At 47.2% G+C, this 20,134-nt stretch overlaps 10 protein-coding genes across 12 annotated transcripts; 4 read left to right on the top strand and 6 right to left on the bottom strand.

Annotated features, from left to right (window-relative positions):
• Positions 1-249: 249 nt before the first annotated feature.
• Positions 250-1,547, bottom strand: E1B28_002658 (uncharacterized protein). Its single transcript, XM_043159592.1, has 7 exons — positions 1,404-1,547; positions 1,320-1,354; positions 1,259-1,263; positions 939-1,203; positions 684-877; positions 547-627; positions 250-490 (listed from the first exon to the last, which is right to left on the bottom strand). Exons 1-7 carry the CDS (start codon positions 1,437-1,439, stop codon positions 363-365), a joined length of 744 nt encoding a protein of 247 aa, XP_043003195.1. The 5' UTR covers positions 1,440-1,547; the 3' UTR covers positions 250-362.
• A 186-nt stretch (positions 1,548-1,733) lies between these two features.
• Positions 1,734-4,265, bottom strand: E1B28_002656 (uncharacterized protein). Its single transcript, XM_043159590.1, has 12 exons — positions 4,169-4,265; positions 3,846-4,098; positions 3,704-3,791; positions 3,592-3,648; positions 3,470-3,530; positions 3,293-3,417; positions 3,171-3,243; positions 2,976-3,121; positions 2,715-2,923; positions 2,567-2,657; positions 2,324-2,516; positions 1,734-2,267 (listed from the first exon to the last, which is right to left on the bottom strand). The coding sequence occupies exons 1-11, from the start codon at positions 4,251-4,253 to the stop codon at positions 2,346-2,348; spliced, it is 1,359 nt and encodes a 452-aa protein (XP_043003193.1). The 5' UTR covers positions 4,254-4,265; the 3' UTR covers positions 1,734-2,267; positions 2,324-2,345.
• On the top strand, positions 1,828-2,303 carry E1B28_002657 (uncharacterized protein; the record flags this gene model as incomplete). Its single annotated transcript, XM_043159591.1, has 3 exons — positions 1,828-1,869; positions 1,925-2,212; positions 2,265-2,303. 3 exons carry the CDS (start codon positions 1,828-1,830, stop codon positions 2,301-2,303), a joined length of 369 nt encoding a protein of 122 aa, XP_043003194.1.
• A 27-nt stretch (positions 4,266-4,292) lies between the features above and the next one.
• E1B28_002655 (uncharacterized protein) lies at positions 4,293-6,627 on the top strand. The gene is made up of 8 exons (XM_043159589.1): positions 4,293-4,564; positions 4,620-4,975; positions 5,031-5,299; positions 5,349-5,408; positions 5,459-5,629; positions 5,681-5,744; positions 5,796-5,865; positions 5,919-6,627. The coding sequence occupies exons 1-8, from the start codon at positions 4,317-4,319 to the stop codon at positions 6,562-6,564; spliced, it is 1,884 nt and encodes a 627-aa protein (XP_043003192.1). The 5' UTR covers positions 4,293-4,316; the 3' UTR covers positions 6,565-6,627.
• A 110-nt stretch (positions 6,628-6,737) lies between these two features.
• Positions 6,738-10,046, bottom strand: E1B28_002654 (uncharacterized protein). Of its 3 annotated transcripts, XM_043159586.1 has the most exons (22): positions 9,806-10,046; positions 9,681-9,754; positions 9,601-9,626; positions 9,509-9,550; positions 9,425-9,450; positions 9,199-9,368; positions 9,090-9,142; positions 9,012-9,028; positions 8,947-8,964; positions 8,873-8,896; positions 8,646-8,806; positions 8,415-8,590; positions 8,346-8,353; positions 8,206-8,297; positions 7,957-8,147; positions 7,775-7,905; positions 7,646-7,725; positions 7,569-7,584; positions 7,440-7,514; positions 7,189-7,391; positions 7,112-7,133; positions 6,738-7,046 (listed from the first exon to the last, which is right to left on the bottom strand). In XM_043159586.1, exons 1-22 carry the CDS (start codon positions 9,851-9,853, stop codon positions 6,921-6,923), a joined length of 1,779 nt encoding a protein of 592 aa, XP_043003189.1. In that variant the 5' UTR covers positions 9,854-10,046; the 3' UTR covers positions 6,738-6,920. The 3 variants fall into 3 exon arrangements, with proteins under 3 accessions (XP_043003189.1, XP_043003191.1, XP_043003190.1); XM_043159588.1 differs by having other exon boundaries at positions 6,738-7,133; positions 7,440-7,584; XM_043159587.1 differs by lacking the exons at positions 9,425-9,450; positions 9,509-9,550; positions 9,601-9,626; positions 9,681-9,754; positions 9,806-10,046 and having other exon boundaries at positions 8,646-8,964; positions 9,012-9,142; positions 9,199-9,367.
• Positions 10,042-12,667, top strand: E1B28_002653 (uncharacterized protein). The gene is made up of 5 exons (XM_043159585.1): positions 10,042-10,191; positions 10,248-11,454; positions 11,512-11,527; positions 11,587-11,961; positions 12,039-12,667. Exons 2-5 carry the CDS (start codon positions 11,017-11,019, stop codon positions 12,509-12,511), a joined length of 1,302 nt encoding a protein of 433 aa, XP_043003188.1. The 5' UTR covers positions 10,042-10,191; positions 10,248-11,016; the 3' UTR covers positions 12,512-12,667.
• Positions 12,668-12,898: 231 nt separating this feature from the next.
• On the top strand, positions 12,899-16,485 carry E1B28_002651 (uncharacterized protein). The gene is made up of 7 exons (XM_043159583.1): positions 12,899-13,031; positions 13,083-14,545; positions 14,597-14,651; positions 14,701-14,732; positions 14,789-14,994; positions 15,049-15,347; positions 15,401-16,485. Exons 2-7 carry the CDS (start codon positions 14,494-14,496, stop codon positions 16,401-16,403), a joined length of 1,647 nt encoding a protein of 548 aa, XP_043003186.1. The 5' UTR covers positions 12,899-13,031; positions 13,083-14,493; the 3' UTR covers positions 16,404-16,485.
• E1B28_002652 (uncharacterized protein) lies at positions 13,129-14,225 on the bottom strand (the record flags this gene model as incomplete). The annotated part of the gene is made up of 5 exons (XM_043159584.1): positions 13,129-13,395; positions 13,452-13,522; positions 13,576-13,693; positions 13,757-14,043; positions 14,096-14,225. 5 exons carry the CDS (start codon positions 14,223-14,225, stop codon positions 13,129-13,131), a joined length of 873 nt encoding a protein of 290 aa, XP_043003187.1.
• E1B28_002650 (uncharacterized protein) lies at positions 16,320-19,014 on the bottom strand. Its single transcript, XM_043159582.1, has 10 exons — positions 18,857-19,014; positions 18,627-18,794; positions 18,196-18,577; positions 17,744-18,148; positions 17,662-17,690; positions 17,343-17,603; positions 17,053-17,285; positions 16,814-16,996; positions 16,683-16,766; positions 16,320-16,627 (listed from the first exon to the last, which is right to left on the bottom strand). Exons 1-10 carry the CDS (start codon positions 18,929-18,931, stop codon positions 16,504-16,506), a joined length of 1,944 nt encoding a protein of 647 aa, XP_043003185.1. The 5' UTR covers positions 18,932-19,014; the 3' UTR covers positions 16,320-16,503.
• A 616-nt stretch (positions 19,015-19,630) lies between these two features.
• On the bottom strand, positions 19,631-19,978 carry E1B28_002649 (uncharacterized protein; the record flags this gene model as incomplete). The annotated part of the gene is made up of 1 exon (XM_043159581.1): positions 19,631-19,978. One exon carries the CDS (start codon positions 19,976-19,978, stop codon positions 19,631-19,633), a length of 348 nt encoding a protein of 115 aa, XP_043003184.1.
• Between the last annotated feature and the right edge of the window lie 156 nt (positions 19,979-20,134).

The raw sequence follows: 20,134 nt of genomic DNA, 5'->3' as shown, positions 1-20,134 counted from the left end.
AAATTAAAGAGGTATTAGTGATTATTTTGGCCGACACTCCGATCCTAGTGTACAACCACCATACTTATTGAGCACCACCTACGATCCCTAAGTAGGCCATCTTTGGCGGTGTACCGGGTATGTAAGTACCCAGAAACTTTTGAAAAAAAAATTGCTTTTTTACCCACTAGGTCGAGGGTTGTCGAGGGCCGAGATCGTTGGAGCTAGCCCGCAGGCCGCGTCACCCGTACAGGGGTGTTTGACAGCTAACGCTTTCACCCACAAAAAATAGGAATATAGCAGAAGGTAGAGGTATATACACTAAGTCGAAAAATAGCCACAGAAAAGCGGAATCATTAATCATAACTCCCTATACACTGCATCTAACAACATTTGCTTCCCTGCTGGGCATTCGTGTCTACGCTAGGGCCAACGCTGATGCTAGGACCAGGAGCTTCGACTGGGTTTGACGATGATTCCAGAGATTTGCTCGACACAATACGGTAGATATCTGGAATGAAAACCGCGATTTGTTATTTCATAGCGGGTCAAAAGGCCACTCCGTACCTGTCAAGATGGTCTGGAAAGCAGATTCGACGTTTGATGCGTCCAGCGCTGACGTCTCAATGAAAGACAGACCGTTCTCCGCTAAAACGAGTCCATTCAACTCGAGTTTGAGACGAAGTGAGGTGAATGAAACATACATGCAAACGTTTTCGCCTCGTCGGTCGGTACTGCTCGCAGGTGCTTCAAATCACTCTTGTTCCCCACCAACATAATGACGATATTCGAGTCGGCATGATCCCGAAGTTCCTTCAACCACCGAGTAACATTGACGTATGTTGCATGCTTTGCAATATCATAAACGAGTAGTGCACCAACAGCTCCTCGGTAATACCTGTCAAAAAAAAACAGCATTAGAAGGCGAGGCGGGAGTTGGTCTACCGCAGTCCACTAACGCAGATGTGATTGCCCGGTAACGCTCTTGTCCAGCTAGAAGTACAAACGGCCGAGTCAGTGGAAAATTCGCCATGACGGACAAAGAAAGGTAACGAAGAGTCAAGGTAGAGGGGTGAACAGCGATAGGATAGGACGGCTCACCAGTGTCCCAAATCTGAGCTTTCACCGTTTTACCATCAACATTTATCGACCTTGTTGCAAATTCTACACCAATCGTGGACTTTGATTCCAGGTTGAATTCATTGCGGGTGAATCGCGAAAGCACTGTGGGATGGTTTTGTCGTATCTGATCTCCTCAATCACAGCAAGATTAACCTACGGTTGCTGCGAAAGGATTAAACTTCAATGACAAGAATCAGTCGAGTATGGATAAAACGTACGATTTGCCGACGCCAGAGTCTCCAATGAGGACAACCTACAACTGATGAAATTGTGTCAATTAGAGGAATGAAGGGTGATCTTACTTTGAAAAGATAGTCATAGTTGCTTCCTTCAGTCATTGATGAGTACTTGAGGGTTAAACGACTTGGTAACAAGTGATATGGGAGACGAAAATGAAGGTGTGTCTGAGGCTGTTGATGGCAGTGACGGGCGAGAGTACGGAGCGGAGTCTGAATTGATTGGCGCTTGTCTCCAAATCGTCCGTCGGTATCGCTGCCGTATCTTTGCTTGGATGAATCGAGATATCTATGTATCTGATGTTTTCCAAATTATTCTGTACCTCCGCAAATTTTTCTTCATGAACAAAACTTGATTCTGTTCGGGGAAAGCATTGGTTAAAATACTAGTAACCAACTCGTTCGAACATATATAATGAATGGTCCGGTTCGGACCGTTAGCTGGGTATTAAAATCAAAATTCTTTGTATCAAGTGCTCAAATATACCCCATGTCAGTCCCTCACACCAAACGCATCTGTCAGATAATCAAGGTGCCGTCTCTCCTTTGACCGTTTCCAAACTCCACTCCTGAGATGACGTGACCAGCTGAAGCCCTCTGCAGAAGCAGAATATCGGGCTATCCATGCACAAGTGTGGCCAGGTGTGCTCGCAGCACTGGAAAGGGCTCATATCGTCGATTACTCCATCCACTACTACCCGTCACTCCAGCTTCTCATAGCCACCATGAAATACACTGGATCGGATTACGAGGCAGACATGAAGAAGGTGGCGGAGGACCCTGAGACTCAGAGATGGTGGAAAGTCACGGACGGCATGCAAGAGAGCTTCGTCGAGGGAGCGGAGGGAAGTGGAAAGGACACTCCATGGTGGACAGTAGGCATCCGTTGTACACCCCTGATTCTAAATCTTGATCAGTGTTTCACAGGAACTGGAGGAGGTATTCAGATTCGATGGGAAACCATGATGGATAGTGTAAATCCCTACATCGCGTTCATTACGAGCGCTTTTATCTACCCTCTAGCTGCATCCACATACTCCAGTGACGCCGCTCCTCCTCATTACCCTCAAACACCCAGTTGATCTTCCTGATCTCCGAAAAGCCTTCGGAGAGCTCCGGTTCTTCGAAGGCACCCTTGTAAGACGTGAACGCCAGATAAGGAACTAAATCACGTTTCGGCTTGATCTTTCGCATCAGCAACGACGAAAAATCTATCAGGAGAATATCACCTCTCGTGCGGCAACAGAAGGTGGCATATTGAACGCTCGATAAAGATTGTTATGCCAGGCTAATTCCATCGATCCTGAAAAATGAAAACATCTGCTTGATAGCCGAGCCTTGAGCAGATGGAACTTCATAACGAATGAGTGTACGTGCCTGACGGAGACTTGCCGCTTCTGGGCCAAGTCGACGTAGTATTTCCGCGTCTGAGCATCCCTGTTTGTGTTATCTGGAGGAACGTAGAACATCAAGCGAACAAAAAAAGGAGTCACGAAACGGTGATTCTCACCCACCACACAGGAAAGACCTTGGTCGAGGGCCTGCTCGACCCCTAAAATACATTTAGCACGGGAACCCAATACATCCTTGGGAAGGAACGTCATGAATTATCCTTCGGCTCAGAAAATAAGTACAAACCTGATTAACATGTACATATCCGGCAGGTTTTAGATAGCGACTGTAGAAGGAGGTTTTCCCCAAAGATGGATATCCTACGAATAAAACAATCTCGACAACGCGAGGATCCGGTATTAGGGGCAAACTTGTTGGGGTATACAGTGGCACTACAACGACATTTCAGTAGCAGATTGAATACGAATGAGGTATGCGTACTTTCGGGTAGGCTGGATACCTGGAAACCCTCTAGCTTAATATTGGTATGGACAGGAACCCCCAGAAACCATTCCTGATATTCGATCAGGAACAGAACGACATGATAAGGGAGAGTGCTATACCTCGGGTGTATGAAAAGCGATTCCTATATTCAAGGCCCATTTGCGATCCGTACCCGAGAAGTCACTACGGCCGCCGGCGTATTGTCTGCCCGCAGCATCCCCGACAAAGAAAGATGAGGACTGGTCTGGTAACGGACATGTCAAGCGCGTATTCACATATTAGCCGTTTGAACGAACCTATTTCAACACCGTCCTCGTTGAATATGCGTTTCAGCTCCATCCATATGCCAATCATGGGCTAAATGTATCGGTAAAATCTTCTTAGTGACAACTTATAAGGCATAAGAAACCAGGTAAACCTTGCGGTAGTAGTCTTTGGCTGTAGCTGCAAATAGTCGAAAGGGTATTGTCGACAACTGTAAATAGCAATCAAAACTTCGTAGACCTGACGAATCAAGTATAAAGACCAACGGAAGCAGCGATGGATGGTATTTTATCCCTCCAGGTTTTCAGTGCAGCGGATTTGAGGGCTTGGTTGCTGACAATTACTATCGAGTAGCTAGATCACGAATGCTTTAATAAGACGATAGAAGAGGAAGAGACTTAGACATACCCATCTTCATGTAGTTTCTTTAATGCTCCCGGAACTTGTGGTCTCCACCACTCCCAAGACGTATTTTTGGAACCAAGGTTTGACTTAATAATTGTTCCGTCTAGGTCGAGAAAAGCAACTTTTGTTCTTGATGGTGGTTCGAGATTCACGCCATGGAGGCAGGTTGACTTTGGACCTAGTGACTTGAGCCACTTAAAACTGCCTTGCGATTGTTCCAATCCCTTCGTTCCCTGAGTAAAGAAAGGGTGTATTTCTTAAAGAAAGTGCCGGCTCAATAACACCGTCGAAATAACAGATGGTCACTCAGCTACTCAAGTACTCACTCTTGGCTGTCTTATTGGGTTGACTCGAATCTGCATCAAATGCTTTCCGTTTGAGAGGCCCAGTGCTGGTTGTTGATGAGGACATGATCGAGGCCGGTGTCACGCGCCAGTTTGCATAGTGACAAAACGCTTGTCAAAAACTCCGCTTATGGCCCCTGGCAAAAGGCGTTCAGCTCGGGCCAATGGTAGTTCTACTCGTTCTACTTCACCATCGGATACGGAAGGACATGAAGTAAACAAGAAATCGTCTAAAGCTACCGAGGAAACATGCCCTGCTTGTACACAGGACCAACAACTCCAAGACACAGAGGAATGGGCAATGTGCGGCTTGTGCAAGGTCTGGTATCACTGGCGTTGTGTTGGAAATGGAGAGGAACTCAGTACTATTGATAAATGGTGTGTCAAGTCTTAGCTCCTTCAATAACGCGACACTCACGGCTTGGCGTGTTAGGTTTTGCAAACCTTGTTTGGAGAAGGAGCCTCGACGCACGATTACTTATAAAGCACCCACTCGAAAATCAGAAAGGAAGAAAGCTACAAGAGATTATGCCAACATTGAATTAGGCATACCGTCTGATCCGAACAGGTGGATGCACATGATGGAAGGAAAGCCGATGAAGGAGGACTACTTCAAGAGAATGAAGGGTGGTGATGTGGGGCTGGAATGGTTGGCGGAAGATGAATATGCTATGACAGAGCCATTTGTCATTGACAATCCCGCAGGACTGGGTATGAAGATGCCCGAGAACTTTGGTGTTGAAGACGTTGCATTGCTTGTCGGGGAGAACTCGCCCCTCGAAGTCATCGGTAAATTGACTCTTCAAGCCTCTGAACACGTTATGCTACTGATATCATACTTCAGATGTCGCTTCACAATCCAGTGTCAGTGGCTGGACACTAGGAAAGTGGGTCGAGTATTTCAACCTGGAACCCAGCAAACGAGAGAAGATCTTGAACGTTATATCGTTAGAGATATCTGGAACTCTTCTTGCGAACAGGATATTACCACCACGTCTAGTGCGAGAGATCGATTGGGTGGAGAATTATTGGCCGAGCACGAAGAAGGGCAAGGGTCATTCATACCCCAAGGTTCAGTTGTACTGCCTGATGGGAGTGGAAGGTGCTTGGACGGTTCGTTTACTGTTGCCATGCTTTTTGAACCCGCTAATAGGTACTTAAGGATTGGCATATAGACTTCGCGGGATCATCTGTGTATTATCACATAATGGAGGGATCCAAAGTATCATCTTATCTTTGCTACTTGCGTTTCTGCCTCTGACGATCCTTCAGGTATTCTACTTTATAAAGCCAACAGCTTCCAATTTAGCGGCCTATGAACGTTGGTCGGGAACAGACATTCAAAATCAGACTTGGCTAGGTGATATGGTCGACGAAGTCATCAAAGTAACTCTTCGTGAGGGCAACACGATGATTATACCAGCCGGATGGATACACGCCGTGGTGCGCCTGACCCTCACATGTGAAATATCGTTTTTGAGACGTATAAAACAGCACACGCCGGTCGACACTCTGGTATTTGGCGGAAACTTTCTTCACTCATATAGCGTTGCTACTCGTAAGCACTTCTTCTTCACTGACCACTTTTAATACCCAAATTCACGCCCAGAACTGCGAGTACGGGACATCGAGTTCAGAACTCAAGTGCCCAAGAAATTTCGCTTCCCGCTTTTCACAAAGTACGTTATGTACAGCTATCGCGCGACCATCTTCTGATGCTGATGTGCCACAGGCTGTGTTGGTATGTCGGTGACAAAATCCTGAAAGACCTCAAAGCCTCTGGAGCTTCGGCTTTCTCGACTAGGGTCTTGACCTCCATGGTGGCACTGGCAGACTTCCTGGTTTCTGAGACAAGAATTTTGGAGCGGGGCTCGGAAAATGCAAAAAAGGAATCGAAAGAACAAGTGCCACATGACAGGATCAAGGACGCGCCCGCGATGGCTAGAGAGTTGAGATGGAGGGTGCATCATGCCCTCAACGGCTCAAGTGAAGATGAAGGAAGTGATAATGGAGGCACTGCCCCCTACAACGGGGTTCGTAAGCGAAAGAGAGCTCACTCGGAAAGTTCTGCAGAACCTACTCCTCCCCCGAAATTCAAGAATTTCAAGCCGAAACGGTGGGACTCTATAACGGATGCGGTTTCAGTCCCTCAAAAACGGACGATACATGCCGTCAAGCCGCAAACGGATGGGGATGAATGGATAAAGAAGTGGTCTGAATGGAAGGACTTGGAGGCCGGGGTTGACTCCAAAGGCGACGAGCCTGAGGCGGACGTGAACATACACGAGCACGTGTTGACGAAATTGAGGAAAACAGCGAATGGACTGCAAAGAGAGCGAATACAACGCGTCGTAGAGGAATGGAAGTGGGTCACCTAAGCACATAATCTCTTATACTGCCTCTTTGTTGGCATCGAGTAGCCAATCAACTCATTCACACAACTCGAGGTTGAAAATGGGATTCAGTGATCAGGAAGTTTCGACTTCTGTTGATGAAGATCTTCCGACACCTCTGATTTCAGCGAAACCAACTACGGTTGGCAAACGATGATGCACTGATGAACGATATCGGCCAATCTATGAGAGCACCAGGTTTACTTATTCCTCGTATGCCTGCGTGAATTTACTAAGCTGAGAAGAAGAACCTATCGGTCGTAGCTAAGTTTTTCCATAATCAACTGTGAGGTCGATGGCACTGGCCCATGGATTCATTTCAGTGCCTACGGCGGTCGACTTTACGGTCGACCTAAACTATTCTTCTCGGCCTCCATCCAGACGTTCCCTAATTCTCCTACGACTGACGGCAGTAGCTCAGCAACCACTTGCTTGTCTTTCCCGTTACCTTCCAGATAGTATTTGATCTAACAAGTCAATGTTGTCAACGTGCTGTTTCATTTTTTTTGAAACAATCTAAATTTATTTCTACCTTCGGCTCAGTGCCACTTGTTCTGCAAGCCATTAGTGAGAAGAATAATGCACCGGTAGCTGACTCGTGTAGCTTACCGGATGGTAAGAATTATCCTGGTTCCGTCGGATGTCCTTTCAGCTCTGAATTGGATCATATGTCCAGAGGAGAGTGGGAGTTTGGGCTTATATGTGGGCGGATTGGTACTGTCGTACCCGGTTGTAAGATCCGATACGCTCGTCACTCGAAGCCCGGCAATTTCTTGAGGGTAGCGTTCGATCGTGTTCTCGGTACCGGAAGTCTTTGCATCAGTTAGTAAAGAAAGAGTTTCAGCGAGGTAGAGGCTCACATTAAAGTTACGGATACGTAGGAAAATCCTGTCAATGGTTGTCGGCGTCCGACAGATGAAGTAACTGTTACTTGTCTAGAAAGTCGTCACCGCTGTAGAGCGTAATCTGATCTGCACGATTTTAGTTACCATGAAAAATCCATAACTAAGTATTTTTCAGAGCGTCAACGAAGATAAGAGGTCTAATATACTGGGATGGCACGTACCGCGCGTAAAGCTCATCCAGGTAAGATTTGACGGTTTTTCCTTGGCCACGTAGAATCGTAACTATTTGAGCGAACATGACCTGAATGAATATGAGCATCCGGCTTAACTTTACTGAATTTGTCGCTCACGGAAGCTGCCACCCCGTCCTTATCCCGCACCGTAGGACCGAACATAAACCCAATAGCTTCCTCATAGCCAAACGGCACTTCGAATCCTTGTTGTGTTAGGTCTAACGCAGTATTCCCGATGTACTTGAAACCTAATATCGTAAAACAAACAATTCAATTCAAAGGAGCTTGCGTTATCTCACCAGTAAGACATTCCGCAAACTTAAATCCTTCCAATTTTGCCATCGCTTCAATCATCTTCGAACTGACCGTCGACGCCACCATCGCAAGTCTATCGATGGGCTTGCCGGATGCGACATAGGCACGGAGCACTTGACCAGCGAACACAGTGCCAAGCTGATCTCCGGTGAATGTCAACCACTGTCCGTTGGGCCTATAATCATCGTTGGGAACCTGCCAAGCTTTGATGTAGGGATTTTGGGGTAACGTACTGTCTCTCTGCAGCAGCGAAGCGATCCGCGTCGGGATCTTGTGCAAGCACATAATCGGCTTCTTCTCTATCAGCGGTTGCGAGAGCGAGGTTCTGTCTGGTATAAGTCGAGGCTGTGACCAGTTGAATCATTGTTCATACCAAAGCACCTAACGGAATTAATCATTCGTCAAGCCGTGGAGCGGAAGGTTTATGTTTCAGCAGGCTTACCTTTCTCCTCTGGGTTAGGGTAAGCTACGGTAGGGAAATCAGGATTGGGAGATGCCTGCTCTACCACCGGTATATATGGAACGTTGAAACGTTCAAAGGCTGTGGCAAGAAATGAATGTCCCACGCCATGCATCGAGGTATTGACAAATGGCCGCATTTCTGTGTTGGCTGAATAGCTTCATTCTGGAAGTCAAAAAATAATGGAAGTAGGCAATTAAATTCGATACGAACTTTGGAAGTCTCAGGTTTTCGATACTCAGGAAATACGCGTCTGTCATTTCCTGAGTGACATCTAAACAATTTGAATTTTGCAAGGATTCTGTTGACCACGTTTGAGGAGTGAGATTGTGTTGAATGGAAACCGATATCCCTTTGTCATGAGGTTCGATAATCTTGAGAACGATGGCCATCGCTCTTACACTTTCATCGTTCAGTAGTTTTGATTAATCAGTACACACCTGTATGGCGTTTTCCCAGTAGACCTAAAGAAGCAGGAAATATGTGGGTGATTATAGATTCAGGAGACACCCACCTTGTATCCGTTATCATCCTGACGGAGATGAGTAATTTCCGAACTTAACGGGAGCGGATACTCACTTTTGGATTATGACTGGCTGATTTGGTTTACAGTCATTTGTCTGAAAACAAGATAAATCTTGGAAGAGGCAATCATACCGGTTATCATGACGCCGCAAGCTGCATTCAAGTCTTTTACGCTGAATGGGACCCTGGTATTCGCGAAGCGTCAATTAAAAAGGATTTGTTTAAGTACCCAGGAACGTACAACGGAGTGTGAACAAAACCACGATGTAGATAGACCTTCATCCCCTTGTCGATAAAGGCAACAGCAGCGAGTTGTGCCCACCGTTCCGAATTATGTCGATGGTCATGACCGATGACTACACCTCTGGAGTGGGCGTCGTGTACATTGTCGATCACGTACTGACAGAGACCCTGTGTGTCAAGTCAATTGTCGACCAGATTATGAGTGGAGATTCGCGATGAATGACCTGAGAGGCTTGGATGATGATGAGGTCTATTCCCAAGCAGCTATGAGGTTTGTTCAACGATCTGGATGGCAAATCTCGACGAACCATTCATTCGTGACCACCCTGCCTCCATCTTTCCACGAAGGCCTGCAATCCAATGAGCATGAAACAAACATGTTGTATGAGATGTTCCAGACCTGCAGTTCCAAACTCTATTCGAGTCCTGATCATGACGATTTCAGGAATTGCACGCAGCAACGATTGAATGTGAGCGCACCTCAATCGTCGTTCAAGCTCATCTTCTTGGCCACTGTCCCATAAACGTTGAATCTCTTGACGCGTTTTTTCATTCTAAAGTTCCTGAGCATACGTGGTCGAGGCGAAACATGAAGCTGGGCGTACCCGATCCATCTTCATCCAATCGTCGACCAAAGCCTTCAGAGCTGCCATGATTGGAATGGAAACAAAGTTTGAGAGTTCCCTTTAAGTTCAAATATTGAAAAGCTTTATCGCTAGGAATTCCTCGACCCTTGAAGTTCCTCTTCTTGGGAAATTGAAGTGGGTGTTTGTGGGTGCAGGAGGTGGAGTGAACGTGACCGTGAGTTCTGTAGCCGGCTTGTTCCGCACGTTCACATGGGCAGCCTCCCGGCCTCCTACAACTTGCATTTTGGCCAGTCGTTGCTCCTCTTGGTAGCTGTGGCTGGGATATAAACTTCCTCATATCTTAACGGAATTGCATTCTGCTCTCCAGTGGCGACAAATCGTCATCTCGAAGTTGCCTGTGTAGAGTGCGTCTTGCTGGATATCATTGACGCAAGACCGACTCTGACCAAGCTTGGAGAAGAGAAAAGTGTTAATCCAGTATATCGTCTGCCCAAAATCTGCACGGTAAGTACGACTGGCCTGTTTCCTTCCATATCTGTGGTTTGTCTGTGGTAGCCAGCAAGGTCAAGCGGTTGTAGCAGCGCTTCAGCGGCAAGTTTCAGAGTGTACCTGACGACCGCTAGTGGCGTGACTGGTCTCATCCCCGATCCCCTGTGCAGCGCACCCGTTCAATCTTTGGAGAAGTAGCGTTAAACTTCTTGCGTGCACATTGTGGCTCTTTCTCCAGGATACAAACGTCCTCAACAGGCGTTTATCCGGCGTATATCTAGATGCAATGTACGTCCGGGTTTGCCTGAAACTCCCGCCGCTTACACCAGCGGTATCAGCCAAGCTCTGGCCAAGACATCCAGTTTCAAATCAGCCCTAGTAGGACGACGATCTGAGTCTAGGCCCGCCCTACCTCGCCGACTAAATTGTTATTTGTTGCAACCATACCGGGCAACTCTGAGCTCTCCGAGCCCGCCAAGAGATGCCATCGTCCTAGCATCGTTGTTGAACCAAAATAATGGATAGCCTCCCAACTTTGGTACTGATAAAAGCCACACACCTTGTTTTGGCCTTTTCACCGGATTCCCACCCGACTTCGTTCATTCGTCCTTCAAGCAAGCATTTGGCCTTGCTTTTCTTCTCCTTCCTTCAACCTTGTGGCTGGCCTCGATTTTTAACCTTCTTTTCATTCAACATAACAACACCGAATCACTCATTGTTTAGGCCGTAACATATTGACTATGTTCTCCCGCATTCTCTTTGCCACCTTCGTTTTCGCAACGATATCTGCGCAAGCAAGCTGCATACATGGAACCTCCTTTCTCCGTCGCGAGGTTTCGGAGGAAGGAAAAGTGAAGGTCAGCAACTTCGGCTACAACAAAGAGAACGGTCCTGCAAACTGGGCCCAGTTGGAAGCTGGAAATACCCAATGTGCGACGGGCAAAAATCAGTCGCCCATTCTTTTGGACGATACAATCCCGAAGGCTACCTCGCGACCCAAGGTGGTCATCGCCGATGTTGAAGAGGCAGAGTTCGAGAATTTGGGAACAACTCTGGAAGTCATTGCCAACGGGACTACTACGTTTGAAGACAAGGACTTTGCGCTCAAGCAGTTTCACCTCCATACCCCGAGCGAGCACCGTATAAATGAGGAGTATTTTCCCGTGGAAATGCACATGGTAGGCGTTTCTGTCAACTCGGTTATCTGAATCTTCGTTGAAATTCATCAATTTCAGGTTCATGAAGGCGCCGGTAATACCATTTTCTACCAAGTACATGTTGAGATGGATCACGCTCATATCTGTTTCCAGATGGTTCCATCGTCGTCCTTGCAGTACCGTTCCAGCTCACTGAGGACGGCTCTACCACTCAACTCCTGACTTCCGTTATTGAGAACATTGACAATGTCACGACTCCCGGTACGGTCACTAAAACCGGCAAGCTCGAGTTCGCCGAGCTCACCAAAGCCCTCGAGACGGAAGCCCTCTTCCAATACACCGGTTCTTTGACAACTCCCCCATGTGCTGAAGGCTTGACATTCCTTGTCATGGAGAAACCCCTGCCTTTGGACGTCAAGACTTTTAACTCCTTGAAGTCGGTTATGAAGTTCAACTCTAGGTTCGTCCAGAACGAACTCGGAAAACCTAATGTCCTTGAAGTCGCTTCGGAGGCCGCCGCAAAAGTTCGTGAGTATCGTATGCCTGCCAATTGTCTGTGGTTCGTAAAACTCGGGCTTATTTTTTTTTTTTTTTTGATTTTGTAGAATGCGCTGGTCCCGGTGATAAGACTGAGGTCAAGGTTGACATGAAGGCTGACCACGCTGGTCCCGGTGACAAGAAGACTGAGGCCAAGGTCGACATGAAGGCTGGCGATGCTGGTCCCGGTGACAAGAAGACTGAGGCCAAGGTTGATATGAAGGCTGACCACGCTGGTCCCGGTGACAAGAAGACTGAGGCCAAGGTTGATATGAAGGCTGACCACGCTGGTCCCGGTGACAAGAAGACCGAGGCCAAGGTTGACATGGAGGCTGGCCACCAGCGCACGTCCACGATGTCAGCATCTAAAACCGAGGAGACTGACTCTGCCTCTCAGAAGATGGAAACCGAGGCCAAGGGATCGAAATCAGAGGAAACGAAAATGGAGGAAAACGGGAAGGAGGCGGGTAGTGAGCAACATAAAGTTATGCCCGCAGGCAACAAGATGTGGAGAAGAAGAAGATCCTATAAACAGCAGTGAAGGAAAGGAGCGACTGGGCTTGGACAGCTCTAGGTGGATCCTTAGGTAAATGGTATTGGGCGATTAACTAGTAGATATATGTGTCCTTAGGAACATTTGGATGATGTGCGAATGAAATTCCCCCCTTCTCGCTTCGCGCTGGCTTCGCCGCTCCGTCGAAGCATGGGAGTCTTCTGCTCAAAAAAGGTCAGCTTTCCTTTGGAAACGTTCACTTAGAAGTTACATCAATTTCGAACGTTCAAGCTCAAGACCTGGCACGGATAAACTGCTTAGCTGAGCTTATGAGTCCGACTAGATCCCTGACTGTGAACAGGGCCGGGTCTGGGCTATCTTCCTGAAAGGCATTGGTTGGGCATTGGCAAGCGTGCATGTCTGACCCCACGAACAGCAACCTGGATATTCGGACAGAAACAGCGAGCAACAGCGGGCAGTACCTCCATCATGGCGCATAATACAACATTGGCGTTTAGTTGAACTATCTCTCGCGCTGGCCGGAACTTTAATTTGCTGCATTCAACAGGCAAGTGGGCATATGATGGCTGCGATACAACCATGTTCAGTTGAACATTAGACGGAGATTCAAACAAAAGCCGCTTGTGAGAGGATGCTATTTTAATTTAAACTCCACCACCGGCGAAGAGCAACGTCGATAATGTCCCGATCCACGAGTGGAACCTCTTCACATCCCACTCCTGGCTCCTTGCCCAAATCTTATCCAAACCATTCTCAGCTCTGATATCCCCAAAGAAACAATGCACCCTCAAGCATTCCCTAAAATGGCGTGCCATGTACACGTTTGAACTGCTCGTGGTCTTCAAGCATGTAGCTTGAAGAAGGGAGTTCGTTTTAGGAGGGATACCGGGGAACGTAACGAACCGTCCCATCTGTCCACATGAATCCGTATAAGGACTGTAAAACGGCAATCGTATCAATCACGAACTTGAATGTCAAAACCAAATCGGTTTAGATAAAAATCGTCAACCAAAAGCGAAGGTAGAATAATCATATTTTCTGGGTCAGTTCTCCATTGCGGCACATCTGGGTGGCGCTCTTCATAGAGACACGTATCGGCATGGGGAAAGACATAGATTTTTGCATTCGCTTTGTATCGTCTGCAGGCCAGTTGGAAGAACATACAGGTTCGATGGTATAAACGGGTTTGATGTCTTTTGAGGGAAAAACCTGTAGTGCAATCGGCGTCGTTGACCATACAAATCTAAGGACATATGATGGTTTTTCGCATACCTCTTTACCTGACATCCAAACCTGTAACGTTTCTGGAGTAGTGTTCGTCCAATATTGATCAAACATGCGATATGTCTCCAAGGTATAGTTTCCAGGTGCCCAGGTCTTCGGCTCCGTCCAACTGATAGGCTTTTCTGCCATTTTAGTTGGCAAATACTGTAAGACGTCTACCTCTTTGATGGCGCAATTGTAAATCTCAGGTGGATGCGTGATTGTACCATTGACCAAAATGCTGAGCCACCTAGCGACATCAGCCCGTCCCAAGTTGTGTCTTGCAGTGTTCAGGCCTATATGTCATGAGCATTGACGGATTCTGAGGTAGCAAGTAGATCAACTGGCCTATGAAGAGGTTACCAGGTCTTACCAGGTTCTTGTAGAAGATGAATGTGTCCCAACCCTCGCGTATCGCTTTTTCAGAGAGAATGTGGGTGTTGGTGCCGTCGAAGCGAATATCTATGGTCGTCGGCATGTAAGACAGTAGTTGAACAAGAACGGACGAGTTGCTACCAGTCAATCCGAGAGATTATCAGCTGGAGGATGAGATGACACGATCGACGTGCTCGGGGCATTCTCTAGTGGGGCCTGAAGCCTGAAGCTTGAAGCTTGAAGGCCTGAGGGTTGAAAGCATGTGTGGGAGAGTTGTGGGCGCAGAGTCAGTACGCGGCATCTGCAAATAGGCGCTGCAAAATACTAAGCGGGTGCTTCCTTCACCTCTTCTCACATCTTTTCTGCCCACGATGGAATTTGTGCCAGCACCTCCAGTGCATCGAGTGTTGTGCGCAGATTGCGGTATGGCTTATGATATTATCACGCTTTCTTCCGGTCTAATCTTTCATATAGGCACTCCGATCGTTCCCAATTCAGCAAACCTATGTGTATCTTGCCTTCGAAATACGTTCGTAGCTGTTATCTGTTGCGAGAATCAATATTCAACCTGGCTGTAGCGTCGACGTGACAGAAGGAATCCCGAAACAAAGTACGTTACCTGTCTCTATCGTATGTGGAAATGAAAATATCTATCATTTTCAATAGGTTCTATTTCGTATTGTCGAAACTGTGAACGGTTCTTGACCCCGCCCCATGCATGGGTGATCGCTAGACCAGAATCTTCAGAACTGCTCGCAATCTGTCTGAAAAAACTCAAGGGGCTCACCAAAGTACGGTTAACGGATGCCCATTTTATCTGGACAGAACCTCATTCAAAGAGGCTCCGGGTGTCGGTCACGGTTCAAAAAGAGGCATGCGTTTCACAGATAATTTTACGGGACATTCGTCTGAAATAAAACTTTCAGGTGCTCATAAATACGATATTAGAACAAACTTTCGAGATCGAGTACCTCGTTCAGTATGGTCAATGTCCCGACTGCGCGAAGCTCGCCGCAAAAAATACCTGGAGGGCTCTTGTGCAAGTGCGACAAAAGGTTCCGCACAAGAGGACGTTTTTGTTCCTGGAACAACTCATTCTCAAGCATAACGTCCAGAAGGATACAATATCGGTGAAAGAAGTGAGGGATGGCCTAGATTTCTTCTATAGTTCGAGAAGTCATGCGATAAAGATGGTGGAGTTTCTAAATAGTGTCGTTCCAGTCCGGTAAGAATCCCTCATTCAGTTTCTCACCAGTCTCATCGGTATCGCCATTGCAGCTCAAAATCTTCCGAGCAACTATTATCTACGGACACACACTCGAACACGGCGAATTTCAAGTACACTTATTCTGTGGAGATCGCACCGATCTGCAAAGATGATCTCGTTTGTATTCCTCGGCAGCTTGCAAAACAGCTCTCCAGCATTTCTCCGTTAACCGTCTGCACCCGAGTGGGCAATTCACTTTCGTTGGTCGATCCGGCTTCACTTCAACACGCCGAAATTACCGCAGCCATATACTGGCGCACACCCTTCGAGTGCTTGGCTACGGTGGGCGATCTGGTGGAATTTATGGTCCTCGACATTGAACCCGACTACGCTCGCTCCAAGGGGAGGCATATCTTAGCTGATGCTCAAGTTGCGTTGGCGGGGGCCTTTAGATCGACAGGGAACGCACACGACGACAACGCGATGGATTACGAAGGCGTTGGGATCAGTAATCAAATTTTCCATACTCGCACTCATTTGGGGGGTATTCTACAACCGGGCGATACTGCTCTTGGATACCTCCTCACCAATGCCAATTTCAATTCAGACGAATTTTCGGCCATAGAAAGTGGTCGAATACCCGACGTAATATTGGTGAAAAAGACTTACCCCAATAGACGGAAAAAGAAATTGGCGAGAAATTGGCGATTGCGTAGTATCGGCAAAGAGGCTGGTGAGGAAGGCGAGACAGGTGGTGGTCGGGGAGTGGTGGGTAGGATGGGGGGACGTGATCAAAAGAAGGTTGAGGAGGATTATGAACTGTTCCTTCGCGATTTGGAAGAAGATCCTGAGCTGAGGAGTGCGGTGAACTTGTATAAAGCGCCTGTGGATGTCAAGATGAAATCAGAAAATGTCAAGGGAGGCCGGAAAAAGCAGTATTCCATGGATGTGGATGGAAATCCTCCTGTGGAGAGTGAGGAAGAAGTGGATTTCCCTGAAGTACAGCTTGACGAGTTGCTTGAAGGGTTTGACGAAATGACACTTGGGAATGAAGAGGTGGCAGAACAGCTCTGAATTTAGCAAAGTGTTAGATGCACGTCTGGCGATGTAACGGGTCGATTATCAAGAATAATTTTAATTGAATGATACATACAACTACGCACTACAAACAACATCAGAACCATCGTCCAGGCCGCATTCCTAGTTTATTGAATAGATCTTTAACGCCACTGGAGACGAAAGCACCAAGGGCGGTGGATGAAGATTGCAACTGAACTGGCATCCCAATCAATTCATATCTAAAAGTGAACGGCGATGTTAGACTATCAGAGAATACTCAACATGCCCACGTACTGGTATGTCGGTTTTCCGTCCACCACTAGCTCCACACGAAGCGTGGGCTTATCGCGGGACCGAGTGTCGACTTCGAAAGTTGTCCTACGCGAACTCAGAATTGACATCGTTTGGGATTTAGATGAACACACCATTTGTGGTTCCCTTCCGCAACATAATTGAGGACGCGTTCACGAGGTATGTCTCGGGTTTCTGGGACGTTTACTGGCCTTCCTTCCGAATCTTCCTCGACGGTCATAAACTCCTTTTTGATGGTCTCATTACTAGCGGACTGCAATGTCCTAATCAGGGGCATGTAAAACATACTCAAAGGACTGGAGTTCCAGTGGTTTTAAGCGATGGAAACGGAATTTGGTGCATATAAACTCACCTCGTTGAGAATTCTGTGACGACATATGGCCCATCGCCGTTGAACTCGACTGCGGCATGTTCGTGGCGGTCTCCTGAAATAACAATTACGTTCGGAATGGAATGCAGTGTGGTCAGCAGTGACTGTTTCTCGGTAGGGTATGCAGCCCAAGAGTCTAGCTGAGCGTCGTGCGTCCACAACGATGTCAGAGGAACCGACGTAACCAAGAATTTGAAAGTGGCAGTGTTGTTGACCTATAAACTCCAAAGCTTGAGATAACGACAAAAAAAAGACTGATGGAGAATACAGACCCGCACGAGCCAGTCTTGTAAAACTGATAATTGGGTCTCACCAAGCATTGTGCGAAGCAGGGGATCTTCTGACTTTTCAGACCGATATCTACGTGTGTCCATAACGAAGAAAGCGATATCTCCGTAGCGGAAATCATAATAATACACGTCGTCTATCGGTGAGTCGTAATTGGAATTGGCGTTGTACGTCCGGAAAGCCGATGATGCATTGTAAAAAGGAGGTTTTGAGTCGTTGTTGTTGCCGTCGAAATTGTTAATGATCTATGAGGGTAACGATACGATGAGAGTGGGAATAAAGAGATCAAGTTACCGCACTTACTTCGTGATCGTCGTATGTGAATAAAATCGCTGGAAGAATGGTCAACCCTGTGTTCTCCCGAGATTCTAACGCCTGCACTTACGCAGTTTCTCGTAGACCTTTCTAAAGCTGGGACTATGGTAGTTACGGCGGTATAGCCGCCGATATGACTCTATGTCTTTACCAGTGTACGTGGGAACATCTGCGTAGATAAAATCTCCAAGGAAGAGCATGAAATCGGTTTCGGTGGACGGTTTTGCTAAAGAGGTGGAATTGCCATATTCTAGGTTCTGGCGGGTAGATGAAGGGAAAAGATAGTCGGCCAAAAGGTCAAAACCCTTGATTGTCCTCCATTGCATTGGAACATAAGGGAAATTTGGGGTTACACATGACGACGAGATGAATCGAAGACGCTGACCTCCTGGAAGTCCAGGATCAGGGAAAGTTCGGAAGGAGATTGGAGCAGAGGGATATTCTAGAGCGTTTGTTTCATTGTCGGTGAGGATGTCTGAAGGAGAGTTCATTTGAGATTGCGGGACGAAGGCGAAAGCTTACATTCATATCTAGTGCTGGGCCATAGGCCTTTTACTGTGATGGTATCTGTCCAGTCATTTTCTTCTGCTAATCTAAATGCGGGCCCTCGCTTCCAAGGTTTAGAGTCGGTATCGGCCTGGGAGGGGCTGGAAAACTCGCGCCATGAAACATGGACCGGCTGTGAGATGTTGGGGTACCGTGCAACAATTTTCACGCCATCTGGAAATATTGCTCCAACACGGGAGAAAATAACGTCGACCGACTTGTCCACATAGGGTGCGATGATGAGGTCAGTAGCGGCCAGAGCCAGAAGAGTGTTTATAATGAAGTTGATCCAGCGGATTTTGGGGGAAGAACTGGGCAAAGAGAACACTATTTCTGATATAGGACTACGCCCATTATCCTGAATGAAATTAGAATAATTACAAAGGAGTAGTTCAAACCAAACGCACAAGCTTTGCAGCGGCTATCTCCTGCACAGACACCCCGTTAGTGGAAACATTCTTGTTCTCCTTCTTCAATTCTTTTCCTTGGTTGACCAGCCTATGCGGGACTAGGGCAGAAGTAAACGTTAGCAAGTATAGGACAGGTAAAGCTATCGGTCCTATTCTTGCTGGAATCTATTGATATAGATAAGTTTAGAAGGAGAGGAGGAATGGAAAGAAAGCGCAATTTTACTCGCCACTCTTAAGAATAGATAAGAAGTTATGCGAAATAGCGAAGAAAAGAAAGCGGCGAAACAGTAAGCCGCATTCATTGTGAAGAACCTCAACGTTGAGGAGTAAGGGCAAGTTGAAGTTGAAGGAATAGGAGGGTAGAGTTTGTCGACAAGTGCAGCAGGTGACGTCAGAAACGCGACAGTCACGCTTTTCCTCTTGACTATTGGCTCTACACAGAGGTCAGAGGCTCGATATCACTTCAATGTCCTACGAAGGAGGAATATATCGAGATAATCAATAACAATGCGTCTTTACTACCGGACTCGTCAGTACCAGGGACGACTTGACCCGCTCATGTCAACCAATACAACTCCAACAAGGGTTTCACTGAAGTTCTCACCGAAGGAATCCTCGTTCTCAGTGATTCGCAGTATACGAAGCGACAACACCAATCGGCGAGTGCTGAATATTCTTCCGAAGCGGTCTTCCACTAGTCTCCTTTAGAGGGGAAGAGTTTCGGAGGTTGAGCAGGAACGAGGTGCTAGAGAGACTGATAGATGATGCTCTCTACGTTGACAGGAAAGCGCTGGGGCTAGACTGATTCGGCGAATAGTGGTATCAAGGTATGAATGTATTCAACATATCTGCGTATAGTGACTAGTTAATATTTCAGTACCACAAGCCGTGTGCGAGACCAGCATCTACGAGTGCTGAATACGTTTTGAGGAGCCTTCCCCCCTCCCCCCCTATCCTCGGGAACCGGTTGCGTGGGTAGCCAAGGTGGCCATCTATATCCACTAAAGCCATCCCTTCAACTTGGACTCCGTCCACTCCCATAGCCTTTTCGCCAACTCCTCACCCAACGCTTCCTTCGTAGGCTTCGTCGGCACCCTTACGGGTTCATGATAACCCCCATTCACCAAATTTCCCCTTTCCCAAGTAGCTACCCAGACCCCTGTTCCGGCGCAATTTTCTCCATGAGGCCAGTGATAATATACACTAGTCTCGAGAACTGAGTGGTACCCCTGCGTGCCAGATCTGGCGACAATACCAGGATGAACCGACACGGAAGTTAAGCTCGGGACTATTTCGCTCGTGTAGAGGATCATCGCCAGTTTACTCTGGCCGTATCTGGTGAAAGCCATATCGATGGCATCCGCCTGTCGAGAGACAGGAAGCGACAGAGAAACAAGAGAGGCACTTCGTATCTGCTGCTTCGAATGCAGTTGGTGTAGTTGAGTCTGATGGTCCGGTCTCTGACTCTCCAAGGACGAAAGTGTTTCCTTTGAACAAGTCGAACT

Source organism: Marasmius oreades, chromosome 10, assembly GCF_018924745.1.
Source record: "Marasmius oreades isolate 03SP1 chromosome 10, whole genome shotgun sequence".
NCBI classification, from domain to species: Eukaryota; Fungi; Basidiomycota; class Agaricomycetes; order Agaricales; family Marasmiaceae; genus Marasmius; species Marasmius oreades.
The sequence above is the reverse complement of the archived record's forward strand: the minus strand, read 5'-3'. Positions and strand labels throughout refer to the sequence as shown.